This window comes from Panthera leo, chromosome A1 (assembly GCF_018350215.1).
Source record: "Panthera leo isolate Ple1 chromosome A1, P.leo_Ple1_pat1.1, whole genome shotgun sequence".
Taxonomy (NCBI): domain Eukaryota; kingdom Metazoa; phylum Chordata; class Mammalia; order Carnivora; family Felidae; genus Panthera; species Panthera leo.
This window is the reverse complement of record NC_056679.1, coordinates 176077346-176091105: the sequence shown is the minus strand read 5'-3', so window position 1 is coordinate 176091105 and position 13760 is coordinate 176077346. Positions and strand designations below refer to the sequence as shown.

Genomic DNA, 13760 nt, shown 5'->3' with positions numbered 1-13760 from the left:
GAGGACATTTGTACTTCCTTCTCCATGAAATTCCTGTTAATTTCACTTGTCCACTCTTCCCTTTTGAATAATTTGTCTTCATTTATTCATTCATCACATTTTATTAACCATCTACAAGTGCCAAGTACTCTTCTATATGCTTGGGATACATCACTAAACAAAAAAGCACATTAAAAGGTGACAAGGGTTAAAGGAAAAAAAATAGGGACTGCCAGGAGGATGTGTGTGTGTGGGGGGGGGAATGTGTGTGCAATTTTAAATAGAGTAGTCAGGGTCAGCCTTATGATAAGGACATTGGAGTAAAAACTTAAAACAGATGAGGCATTAGCCAGACAAATATCTGAGAGAACGTCATTCCAGACAAAGAGAACAGCCAATGTAATGGCCCTGAGGCAGGGGTATGTGCCATGTTTGTGTGACAAACAGCAAGGAAGCCAAAGAGGCCTGGAGTGTGGTGTTGAGGAATCGTGTTAGGATTTCATTATATATTCTGCATACTCATGTTCTGTTGGCTATGTGCATTGCCAATATCTAATGGAGACAATCTTTTCCTTTAAGTTTATGTGTTTTGGTGTTATATTTAAGTAACCTTTTCCTACCAGAAGGTCACAAAATTTTTTCCTACGTTGCCTTCTAAGTGTTATATAGGTTTCATTAATCTTGATTTAGTTTTCATGAATGGTGTGAGGTAGGAGTCTAATTTCATTTGTTTTTTTGTCTCACGAAGCACTCTCTTCTAGGAAAGTCCACCCTTTCCCCACCGATCTGCAAAAATAATTGTGTTATGGGGGCACCTGGGTGGCTCAGTCGGTTGAGTGTCCGACCCTTGATTTTGGCTCAGGTCATAATCTCACAGTTCATGAGTTCGAGCCCCGCGTTGAGCTCTGCACTGATAGCACGTGGATCTTGCTTGGGATTCTTCCTCTCTCTCTGCCCCTCCCCTGCTTGTAGTCTGTCTCTCAAAATAAATAAATAAAAACTTAAAAAAAAAAAGTAACTGTGGGGGCGCCTCGATGGCTCAGTTGGTTAAGCCTCCGACTTTGGCTCAGATCATGATCTCCTGGTTTGTGAGCCCGAGCCCCATGTCGGGCTCTGTGCTGACAGCTCGGAGCCTGGACCCTGCTTTGGATTCTGTGTCTCTTTCTCTCTGCTCCTCCCACACTTGTGCTTTGTCTCTCAAAAATAAATAAATGTAAAAAAAAAAATCCACATGATCCATTACTGCATTATGGATCATACATGTATAGATATGATTCTAGGTGCCCTGTTCTGTTCCATTGGTTCATTTGTCTGCCCTTGTGCCAAAACCACACCGGGTTAACTACCATGTTAACTGATGGGGAAAGAACCTCCCCCCCTTGTTTTCCTTATTCCTTATTGAAGAGCATCTTGGCTTTTCTTTACAGTTCCATGTGAATTTTCTAATCAGCTTGTCAAGCTGCATTATACACATACGTACTACTACCATTTTGATTGGGATTACTTAGGGACCTTTTAAACCATCATTTCTTTATTGACATGTTCTAAACCTCAAATCTTTCCAAATGGCTCTTGGATCCTTATCTAGGTGGCTAGGAACTCTAGATCATGGAAGTAAGTCAAATAACCACCAGTGAGGACAAACATGATGATAACTGAGCGTCATATTTGCCTGGAGTTGGAGAAAGGGGAAACTATTCTTTTTAAGTTGTTTTTTTTTTAATTTTTAAAAATGTTTATTTATTTATTTTTGAGAGACAGAGCACAAGTGGGGGGAAAGGCAGAGAGAGAGAGGAAGACACAGAATCTGAAACAGGCACCAGGCTCTGAGCTGTCGGCACAGAGCCCGACATGGGGCTCACACTCACGAACCATGAGATCATGACCTGAGCTGAGGTCAGACGCTTAACCTACTGAACCATCCAGGTGCCCCTATTCTTTTCAATTTGTAAGGAGAGAGCTAAACTAAGGTCATTAGCAAGATATATTTCCTATTGTTGAAATTGCATGGGGATTTATGGAGGGCTCCAGAAGAACAATAATGAATGATAACTGTTGCATTCATTGCAAATAAGAACTCCTTTCTATATAGCAGCTTAAAAAAAAAAAAAAAAAAGACCTCTCCTAAAAAGTTGGGGATAGAGGAAACCAGTTGGAGCCAATGCGAGTCAATGCTTCAATCGAGATTTCTGTAAACTGGAATCTGGGTGGGGTGAGGATAACTGGGGGGCGGGGTGTATTGGAAAGAAGAGGGTTTGGTGTTAGAACTCAACTTGACTACTTCCTAACTGTTGGAACAGGGCAACTGACAAAACCTTTTAAAGCCTCACTTTCTACATCGGTAAAATGAAGCCCATGATGACCAATTAACTGTGGGGCTTTGATGGCCTCACACAGACAGAGGGCCAGTGGAAAGCCTGGCACACTATAAATCCCTCTTGAGGCTGGTTTCCCTCTACTCCCCTTCCTGTGGGACCCCAGGGTGGAGCTTAGAGCCTGGAGGAACGGATGGACTGTCTCTGAATAATCCCCCCAAATTTCTCTTCTCTCCTATGCAGTACTGGCAGGCACTGGGTTGTATAGCCCACAGGGGTGGCTTTGTGGTCTGGGCCAAGACAAGTGTGCCCCAGAGTACCTCTCCCAACCTCAACCCCCTCGGTTCTACCTCTTTCTGCCCTCCTCCCTGCTCCCAGGATTCCCGACACTGCCTGGCTGGTGCACAACCACTGTATCACAGCAGACACACGGAGACCCTGGGATGAAAGAGCAGGACCTAGAGAGGGGAAATCTGACTCCAGTTTCTCCCAGGTCCTCCAGAACCAGACCCTGGAGGGTGTGGGGGTCTCTGTGAGCTGCAGTTCTGCAACTTGCCAGATGATGAGAATCACCTGGTTACAAATTCGGTTTTCCAGGCTCTGTCCCTGGGAGTCCAATTCAAGGGAGTCAGGGCAGGCAGGGGTTTGGGTTTGTTGTAGCCTCCAGCAGGTTGTGTCCTCTGGCAAGTCGGACAACTGCTGAGAATGGTTTAAAGAGCCAGGCTTCTACAGGCTTCTGATTCAAGCACGGGCTCCCCCCAGTCCACACTAGCAGAGTGGCCTTAGAGAGGCAGTGTCCTTAACTTCTTTGGGTTTCAGTTTCCTCCTTGGGAAATAACAGAATGAGATTTGCGGGGTTAGCACTTAGTCCTAGGCCTGGCACAAAGCAAGCACGAACAGATGTTAGGCAATAATATGTATTGTTATCCCATGCAGCTGTGGGTTGCAGCAGGGTAAGGAGCCTGTGGTGGCTCTGGGTGACCAGGCTGTGAGGGGTGCTCATTTTCCACCCTGTTCTGCAGTAAAGTCTCCTGAGATGCCGCTGAGTGGGGCGAGGGGCCTGGAATCCCAGTTGCAATGCCTCCCTCACTAGGAGATCTTGGGTGGGTCACATCTCTCTGTGCTCTTTTCCTCTCCTGCCCCAAGTGAAGACGAATTGCACCCATTTCATAGGCATGTTATGCCTGGTATATAAAAGCCTTCAAAGAATCATTAGCTAATATTATTACTGTACTCTTTAATCAGTTGACAAACATTTCTTGTTCCCCTCTCTTTTTGAAAAAATGTTTATCTACTTTTGAGAGACAGCGTGCACGAGAGGGGGAGAGGCAGAGAGAGAGGCAGACAGGAGCCTAAGCAGCTCTGCACTGGCAGCAGAGAGCCTGATGCAGGGCTCAAATGAACTCCCAAACCGCGAGATCATGACCTGAGCCAAAGTCGGAGGTTTCACTGACTGAGCCGCCTAGGCGCCCCCTTGTTGCCCACTCTTTGAACTGGGGGTGGGTGGATGCTGTGCGCTCAGGTTTCAGAACCAGCCTCCCTAGGTTTTTGTTTTGTTTTGTTTTGTTTTGTTTTGTTTTTTAACCAAGCTCTGGCACTGACCAGCTGTGTGACCTTGGGTGAGTTACTCCTCCTCTCTGAACCTAAGAATGATTTTTCATCTATTTCCTCAGCAGAAGAACTCAGACGTGTGAAAGAGGATTAGATGGGTCCATTTTGTAAAGAGCTCAGGACAGTGCCTGGCAGGTGGTATTGTGCCAACTGTGATAAATAAATGAAACCCAAGCCACGGGCCCCCTTTTCCAGGAGCCCAGCGTGAGGGGCAAGTAGGCAAGACCTGGGACTGCGCCTCCCATACAGGGCCTTGAGCCTGAGTCCTGAGTTTGAAAGACGTCCCAGAGGAGGCAAGGGGCGGGGTAGGGCTCCTGGCTGTTGCCAGGGTCCGGGGTCTGCAGCGATCCCTGCGGGTTCTGTGCCTCCTTTTCAAGACAGGTATTCAGATACACAACATGGTGTTGATTTAAGAGGTGTCTGTACAAAATAAGAAAACAGGAGCTATTCTGATTTGGCAAAAGCTTTATCTGTTAGCTGGGAATAACGCAAGGAGGCGAGAGGACCTCCGGGCAGAGTGTGGCTTCACTGGGAAGGGCGGGGTAGTCTGGCCTCTCTTTCCGAGTGAGACCCCAGCCGCGCGTCTCCTCTGCCAGCCTGCGCCGGGGCGGCGCCGCTCTGTGGCTCTGTGGCTCTGTGGTTACCACTCCATCCGAGCCCCGGAAGCCAGCTCTTTTCCTATATCACCTTGTAGCTCTCATTGTTTTGTTTGCTTTAACTTTTTAAAATATTTATTTATATTTGAAAGAGACAGCGTGAGCGGGGGAGGGGCAGAGAGCGAGGGAGACACAGAATCCGAAGCAGGTTCCACGCTCTGAGCTGTCAGCACACAGCGCGACGTGGGGCTCAAACCCGCGAACGGTGAGATCATGACCTGAGCCGAAGTACAACGTTTAACCGACTGAGCCACCCAGGTGCCCCCTCTCTCATTGTTTTTTTAACCGGGGCGTCCTTCTTTGATTTTTTAAAAAATTATTAAATATAACTAGTCCCCCGTGTGCTTCCCCTGGTGTTCCGGAATGCGGAACCTGCCTGCGCCACCCCAATCCCTGAGCACTTTGCCACCTCGGAGGTGGCCCGCACTTCTCATCTGTTTCTTAATTTTCTGTCCTGGTTCAATTTTCTCGCTGCGCGCGTCGTTTGTGTAATACTTGAAAAGCAAAACGCTACGGATTTAATTTGGGAAGGGATCGCTGTGTAAATGCGGGCGTTTAGGACTTCTGACCCTGCGGGTCCCCGCCCCCTGGCTTCCGGATCCGACACCCTCGGCGGGCGCTTCCCTGAGCTCCACGCACTACAGTTTACCGCATAATGAGCCTGAATATGAAGCCTGAGACTCTTCATCGTCCTGGTGAGAGAGTGGGGTCGGCTCTGTGCCTTGGCCAGAAGCAGGGTCCCGCTGCACCTTTCTGGAAGAGAGCCACCTAACGTGGCAGGCTCGTGTTTCTTCACCATGGAACCCCCGCTGCCACTCAGTACAAGCCTGATGGGTTTCCCAGCTCCACGCTGGGGAAATGTATGACCTTGACCATTACCGTAACCTCAGGCCCTCGTTTCATCGCTTGCAAATTAAGATGGATTAGAGAACTCCTATAAAGCATTAATTTAGTCGGGAGTCCCGGCAATTGACAAGCCCAATGCCAGCCAGGTATTGTTATCCGTTTGTGACAGACATTGCAGTCACTCAGCTGGTCCCTGGAGGGACAGGACAGAGAGAGTCATCATAGAAAAATCCCCACGAGGGGTGCCTAGCTGGCTCAGTCCGCAGAACATGGACTTTTGATCTACCGTGGTGAGTTCAAACCCCAGGTTGGGGTAGAGTTTACTTAAACTAATTAATTTTAAAAAAGAAAAATCCTCACTGTATAATGTTAACTGAAAGAAATATTCTCTCTAATGTTACCGTAGACCTGTGTAAGATGAAAAAGGCCAATGAATGTGTAGGACCCCAGGAGGTTGTGGGCAAATACGCTGATCTGATTAAGAGCTCAAACATGCGTGAATTCCAGATAGAAGAATTTTCGTGGGTGTGTGAGTTAGGCCACCTGTGAGCCGGGTATGCATGGTAGGAGAGTGCCATCAGGCTTCAGAGCTGGTCTGGTGGCCTGGCGGAGCCTCAGTGTGCCCCTCTATGAGATGGGACCAAGGCACGCATCACTGAGAGGGATAGGGAGCGCCCAACACGCTGGAGGTAAAGGCACAAAGCAGAGTCATAGGCCCAGAGCAAGGAATGCTGGGACTGAACTGAACACATCCTCCTCCCCGTGGCACTGGCCAGCCTGGCTTGGACCTTAGAGCAGAGGGAATAAATCCGGGGGCCCAAAGCCAAGCCCTGAGCTCAGCCATTTCCCCTTCTTCACAAAGCCAAGCGCAGAACCCTGCGATGATGGATTGTGTGCTCCCCGTGGCATCCAGCTCAGCACCTCGCACGGCTCCCAGAAAGCAGTAGCTTTTGGAACCTCTTGGCATCTTCCCGTCTTCCACTGGCGGGGTGTGGCGGGTCTGAGGGCAACACTTACCCAAAGAGATGACAGGACAGGCATTGGCAGTGCTGCATGGGCCCCAGCACGTCAGCAGGAGGGCTCCTGGTTGGCTTGGCGTGGCGACTCTTCCCGGTGCTAGGGCACATGAGTCGCGTTGGGTCCCTGAAGGCTGCAAGCAATATTTTGGCTGCGACCAGGAGTTCTACGCCAAATGCCTTAAGCCCCACGAGGCCAGCCCAGCGATTCCTGGGGGGAAATCTCAGAAAAACCTATATTCCACTAGAACTCAAAGCTCGGACTCCTCCCCGCCCCCTGCCCTTTCATCCCCTTTAAGAAGCGCAGTTAGTTCCTCCAACCCTGGAGGCTGGAATCAGAAGAGACTTACTGGTAGGGGCTGGGCTCAGAGCAAGGTATTCTTGTCATCCACATTTTACAGACAAAGAAACCAAGGTGTGCAGCGAACAAGTCTCACAGTGAGCAGGTTTTTAGCTTAATTTCCCCGAGCCTGTTTCTCATCTGTAAAACCTGGCCGGTAGCATTCACAGGTCACGACGTAGCAAAATTCGTTAAATGCGGAAAAGAGAGGACGGCAGTGGGGTTTGGGTGGGAGGTTCCCTGACCCTGTGAATTCTTGTGGCATAGCCACAGCTGGAGTGAGCGAGGTGGACAGGACACCTCTCCGTGGAGCCTACCAGCTGGTGAGGCTGGCGCCACGGGTCACAGGCCCTCTTCCTGGCGGGGCTGGGGAGTTCAGGGAAGCTTGACAAGCGCTTTTCGATTCTAGGTTTTCCCATCTAGAAACGGGACTGTAAAATGGACTAAGGTGTTCTTTCAAGCAGGATGAATTATGGTGTGCTCCAACTGCCTAGGACCCAGGTCCTTTTGCTCTCCATTTAATGCCCAGCCCCTCAGTTGTGCCGGACTGGTAGGGTTCAAGGAGGTAAGTTTGGGAGTTCTGGCGAGGGCCCTCTGTGAAGTGAGACCTAGAGTAGAACCTCTACCACAACTGGCTGTTTACTCACAGGCAAGTCATTAGACCTCTCAAGGAGCTGCCCAACTTTAAAACCGGACCTCCTTTTTGGGCGTTATTGAAGATTACACCAGACGATGCCAGGAAGTATCTAACAAAGGACCCAGCATGAGTTGTTTATTATTATCATTATCATCATCATCATTATCATCATCATCATCATCATCATCATCAATTTGCTCAGTGAATGCCTATACCTGCAACTCTAAACCAGACGGGACGCACGCTCTGCTTTCTAAAATTCAGTTTGGGGGGCGGGGCGGGTAGCTCAGTCGGTTGAGCCTCGGACTTTGCTCAGGTCATGATCTCACGGTTGGAAGCCCACGGCCGCGGACTCTCTGGAGTCAGCGCGGAGCCCCCTTCGGATCCTCTGCCCCACCCCCCACCCGCCCCGTCTCTCTCTGCCCCTCCTCTGCGGGCACGCGCGCCTTGTCTCTCAAACATAAATAAATATTTTTAAAAATCCCTTCAAAAGTCAGTTTCTCGAAAGCCGAAAGAAGCACACATGCGGATCAGCGCACTCTCTTTAATGAGAAGGGAATTCTCATTTCTTACAGCAACAGGTAAAAACATAAATACGGGTGGGTGGGCGGCGGCAAGGCAGCAAGGGCCCGGGCGCCGGGCCCAGGCTCTAAGAAAGGTGCACCCGGGCTCCCAGTCCCAACTGGCCCGTGTTCAGCCGGTTGGGGGTGCCCGTGGCCGTTTGGAGGGCACTCAGGGGATGACGGCTGAGGCACCAGGTTGCGGGATCGTTCGCCGCAAGCTCTGTAAACGCGGCCACAAACTCTCCCGAGCATGGGGACAAAGGGGCATAGGGCCGAAAAAGCTCCTAGGCCCCTGCGGGAGTGAACGTGAAATCCAAGGGACTCGGAGACACGTCAGGGGGTCCTCCCTCCCCCGAGAGTCCGTGTCCCTCTTTAGAGATGGGATCGGTCGGGGCGCCCCAGGTAGGGCCCTTCCCTACCAGGCTCGGATACCGTGCAGCGTGGACACTCCCGAGTTGCCCTGCGGAATCCCGGGGCTCTGCACCGCGTTCAAGTCCCCGACGCTGAAGTTCACGAAGTTGTTGTTGGTGGCGGCCGTGGCCGACTGCGCCGGGGGCGGCCCGGCCGGGTAAGCAGCGGCGCAGCTGTAGCCAGGGTTGCAGGCCGCGCTACCGTAACCCGGGTAGGCGGGGTAGGCGTTATAGCCGTAGGCGTTGAGGCCCACGCCGTAAGCCGGCGCGTAGGGCGCCGAGTCCCCTAGGCACGGCTTGCCATCGCGCACCAGCACTGGCACCGCGATCCTGCGGGCCGGCGGCGGCGGCGGCGGGGGCAGCCCCACCAGCTCCAGAGTCTGGTCCTGCCGCTGCCGCTTGCATTTGTAGCGCCGGTTCTGGAACCAGATCTTGACCTGCGTGGACGTGAGCTTCAGCACGCTGGCCAGCTGGTCGCGCTCAGGCGCGGACAGGTACCGCTGCTGCTTGAAGCGCCGCTCCAGCTCGTAGACCTGCGCCTGTGAGAAGAGCACGCGCGGCTTCCTCCGCCGCCGCGCCCTGGGTCGTTCGGAGCCGTCGGCCTCCGGCTTCTCCAGCTCCACCGCCTTCTGCAGCGAGCACAGCTCTGCGGGGAAACAAAGGGGCAGAAGGACGCCGGGTCAGGTCGGAGCGGCCCGATCCGCGATGCGCCTGCGAGGTAATTAGCCCTAGCGGGTGCCACCCCCGACCTGTCTGGAGCGCCCAGCTTGGCTGCGTCTCCTCTGCCGCGTGCACTGGGCGCCACCGACAGCTCGCTTTCCGACCCCCAGTTAGCATTTGTTGAACGCTTACTATATGCCAGGCATGGCTCTCGGCACTGGAGAGCAAAACACCAGAGGTCCTTGTCCTCGGGGGGGGATTCACATTCTAGTGAGGGAGACAGACTGTGACTTAAGATTTCAGGCTGCAAAGAAAATAAAACCGGGTGATGCCCTGGGGCGAATTAGATTAAGGCTACTCTGGCTTGAGAATTTGAGTGAAGGGAACCAAGGCCTCACCCCAGGATCGGTCACACGGTCTCAAAATTACAGAACCCCGAAGAAACTGAAGGGGAAAAGGTGTTGGTTTGCTGGTCGAAGCCGCCACGGGGCTTGTCCGGCGCCCAAGAAACCGCGGGTGGGCAGGCAGCCTCGGAACCTGCCCGGCCCGCCTACTCGAGTTGGAGTCGAATTGGTAGCAGTCAATGGAATTGACCCGCCAGCGGCTGTCTCCGGGCCTTCCCTTTGCTCCTAGACAAACCTCTCTAGGCCAGAAAGATCCCTTCTCGGTTCATGGCGGCCCTTCGCCCGGCGCCCCCTGCCACCTCGGATTCGCCCTGACCCTGTGTTGGAACAAAGTCTCCCCAGCGTTTCCCTTTCTGCGGCAGGGCCAGCCTCTCCCCTCTCCCCGATCCTGGGATGGCATTCGGAGCGATGCGGCCACCTTCCTCAGTCATCTCCTCCATTGCCTCGCGACTTTACCCGCGCGGCATTTCCTAACTTTTTCCAGAAGAGAACCCCTGGGCCCTGGTCGCCTGGGGAATTTGTGCCAGAAAAATAAAGCTGCTAATCAGATTCTTGAGGGTCCGGCAGTATCTCATTTTAAACTCAAGGCCTTTGTTCCCAAAGATTCCACTGTCCTGGCACAAAGGAGGAAAACCCCCACAAACCCGGGTTACCGGTGGGCTATAGAAGGTCCTGGACCTTTCTCCAGTTGTGAGCAGCAAAAGTATGTCTGTTGTGCAGAATTTTAACTTGTGTTTAGGTGGTTTTGGCAGATTCTGAAAAGACCTTTAAAAATCCAAAAGAGATTTAAAAAACGACAACAATCCTAACACAGAATATCTCTTTCTCTGTTCTGTGTGCCACAAACCGATAGCTAACTTCGTTGAGTGAGGCTGCTGCCTCCTGCGGCTTTGTTAGGCCAAAATAAAAAAAAAAAAAAAAAAAAAAATATATATATATATATATATATATATATATATATATATATATATTTCTTTTGTCTCTTGTTTCTGATCATCTCAATCCAGCATTTCTTTTAAACCTCCGATTGGATGCGGGGCTCAGGGGCCCCGGCGACGACCTTGTCTCTCAGGCTCAGAACCCCCTGGGTTCGGCCCTCTGCCCAAGCACTCGCGTCTCCTCCACCCAGGCCAGAGTTTCTCGGCGGCGGCTGGGGACACAAAAGCGACCCCAGGAGGGAGCAGGTCTTGTGTTTCCTTCTCACCTTTCTTATCTGCTCGAGGATCCTTGGCAGGGTCGGGGTCGCCATAGGCACGCGGATAGAAGGCGGGGGCTCCCGGAAGGCAGGCGCACACTTGGCGGGCGAGGGCGCGGGGCCCAGCTCGGCGCGCAGCTCCGGGAGGGCGGGCGCCGCGGCCTCCGGCCCCGCGTAGGCCTCGGGCTTGAAGGCGGCCAGCATGCAGGAGGCGGGCGCCAGGGTGGCCTCCAGGCGCGCGGAGAGCTCCCCGGCAGCCAGACTGCGCTGCTGCTGCTCCAGGTTCAGGATGTCTTTGACCGAGAACGGCGTGGGCGTGAGCGCAGGGCTGGGGAACATGGTGGCAGCGCGCGTCTCACAGCGCCAGGTGGGCGGCAGAGAGCAGCGCTGCCCACGGCCTTTGGCAGCCTCCCTGCATGGTGCCCGCCACCCGCCCGCGCACCCGCCTCCCTGCTCGGGTTGTGGCCAGGCGGCAGGTAGTGCGGAGCACAAGGGGCAGGAGAGGCGGGACCAGGCCAGAGGAGGGGGACTCAGGCTGCCATTGGGCCGGGGGCCCCGATGACAGGAGCGATGAGCAGTTTCGTGTCACCTAATATAGTCATAGGGCTAAAAAAAAAAAAAAAAAAAAAAAAAAAAAATCCTGTTCAGCTTTTTAAAGGGGCCGCGAAGCATTTGGAAGGCTCTCCTATTGCTCCTGTAGCCTGAGATTTCTCCACGGTACTAGCCTGAAACCCCCACTGAGGCGCATATACAAGAAAGGACCTAATTCTTCTCTAGATATGGAGTCTGGGCCAGGTTGGGTGGATCTGGGGGTTGAAGAAATGTTCCTTGGCACCGAAAACGGAATGCAGGAGTGAAGGATTGGGTGGGGAGCTGGGGGAGGTGGGGGAGAGTCACTTCCAGGAGTCTTAAAGACTTTTTTATGCAAGGGAAGACTTTGTATAAGAAGAGAAGCACCGGGGAGAAAGTTTGCTCTGGGGTAATGGCAGGAGGGGGAGATTCTGGGTAATTTGGGGGTTCTGTTTGGCTTGACTTACAGGGCGGTCATGCCCCAGTAGTGCCCCGTACCCTAGGAACGCTGGGCAGTTGTGGGGTTGTGGGTGGCCACCTTCTATGGTAGTAGTGCAGGTTATATACACACACAACTGCAGGGGGCGTCAGTCACTATCAGCCACCTCTCAGAGATGACCATCCCCTTAATAATGAAACAAATCCAGAATCCCAGCGGTCAGCTCAGCTTCCCAGAAGAGAACTGTCTTCTAGGGCGACCGAGCTCCCCAACCACCTAGTTTCTCCTTTCCTGGAGCCCACTATTCCTGCCTCCTACTTTCCCCTGTCCTTCCTGCCTAGCAGCAAGGCCTCTAGGCCTCATCAGCCCCAGCACCTCAGGCTCCAGCCCAGGTTTAGTTCTCAGGCAGGCAGGCAGGATCCCCGGAACCCATCGCGGAAGGGATTTCTCAGACATCTCTGTGCTGGCTTTGGCTCCCAGGAGGGCATCCCACGGCAGCGGCAGCGGGGCCAGGAGCATGGGGGAAGGGCTGGGCACACGGGGTGTTAATTTTTAGCTCCAGGGTCAGTTAAGAAGTGATCTCCATCCGACAAATCTATCAGTGTTTCAGGAGTGCAAGTTACCTACCCGGCCAGACCCTGTGCTGGTCCACCTCATCCTAGTTTCTTGGGAGATCTGATGAAAGCTTGGGCTATCCCCTCACCCCCAGAATACTGCAGAGAGGCGCTCTGTTTTGTGTACAGTTTCAAGATCCAGGCAGGCAGAATGGCCCCCAGGTTAAGGTCGCTGCCTTAACTTTATCTCGAATTGGTGGTGCTTGTTAGGAGAACCGCATCGATTTTCACAAGGCATAACCCAGACTTATGCCAGGAAGGCGCGGGCTTGGTGCGGGGACTTGGTAAGAATGGAGACTTGGAAGGCTCAGCTTTTAGCAAAGTATGTGTTTGGGGACTGGGGTAGAAGTGCTTGGAGTAGAAGAGTGGTGCGCAGGGGCAAAGGCAAGCCAAGGACATGGCATACAGCCGAGACTCCCGAATTCACACTCGAAGCACCGAGGCAACGCACAAGTTTGGTAACAAGAGGGACAAGATGGTGTATGTCCGGGACACGGACCTTTGGGTGCTCAAGCGGGGGCGGGGAGCCGTATGGCAGCGCCTCGGGAAGGGCGAGATCGGATTAAGCACAGGCCTAACATTGGTATCTTTACCGGGGGGGGGGGGGGGGGGGGGGGGGGGGGGGGGGGGGGGGGGGGGGGGGGGGGGGGGGGGGGCGTCAAACCCGCCCTCCCAGGACCTGTGGCCTTCGGGTTAGGGCGAAGGAGAGTGGACCCCCGCGAGGCTCTCCCGTGGTCTCGCAGCTCTCGGACCCGACTTCCAGGAGCCAGGTGCCAGTACCAGGCCCAGGCCTTCGCGGTGGAAATCTATCTTCGAATTTTCCAGCCAGGGTCGACGTGCATTTCTGGAATCTTTAATTGGGTCTGCAGAGAGATACCTTTTTCAAATGTGTGGAGGGCAGGGGGGTGGTGGGGGGAGGTGCTCTCAAGCCTCAGAAACCCTTGGCATTCACCCATCTCCCAAGGCCCCAACTCGGGTTCTTCCTTGAGGGACCTGCAGACCAGTGGCCTCTCTTCTGCCCTTCCGCGCAACGCTTTTGGTTATCGTCCTCAACTAACCTAGTTTGGGGGCCTACCTCGCCTTTGAAGATTTTGGCAGGGGGGGAGTGGGGAAGGATGCCTATCGCCTAGGCGGTGACGTCTGGCAAACGAACCACATCCGATTCAATTAAATGTCTCATTCAAAAGAGCTCCAAGCGAGGGTCCTGGGAGCGCTGTTAAGTGAATAGGCTGGTCGGGCGGTTTGCGATGACAGTTTGAAAGATTAGTGTGAGCCAGCGCCTGAAATATTACCGTTTAATGGGGGACATCGAGGCTGCATCCGGGATCCCTGTTTTTAGTTTTTTTTTTTTTTTCTGTGTGTGTGTGTGTGTGTGTGTGTATGTGTGTGTGTGCGCGTGTGTTTAAGAGATAGTTCTGCAGGAAGAAAAAAAAACACCTTGGCATTTCCTTTGCAAATCAAGGCAGTTAAGATTTATCACCTATTTTCGGGTATGGTTCCCAGGG

At 53.0% G+C, this 13760-nt stretch overlaps 1 protein-coding gene and 1 long non-coding RNA gene across 2 annotated transcripts; one reads left to right on the top strand and one right to left on the bottom strand.

The window, feature by feature from the left end:
* Positions 1-5270: 5270 nt before the first annotated feature.
* Positions 5271-7785, top strand: LOC122201398. The gene is made up of 3 exons (XR_006194131.1): positions 5271-5697; positions 7173-7328; positions 7413-7785. It is a non-coding gene; the product is annotated as an uncharacterized LOC122201398 (long non-coding RNA).
* Positions 7786-7930: 145 nt separating this feature from the next.
* Positions 7931-11184, bottom strand: NKX2-5 (NK2 homeobox 5). Its single transcript, XM_042907257.1, is given in 3 exon segments — positions 7931-9019; positions 10642-10719; positions 10722-11184. Coding segments are annotated over 3 exon segments (969 nt in total). The 5' UTR covers positions 10972-11184; the 3' UTR covers positions 7931-8378.
* Positions 11185-13760: the final 2576 nt, after the last annotated feature.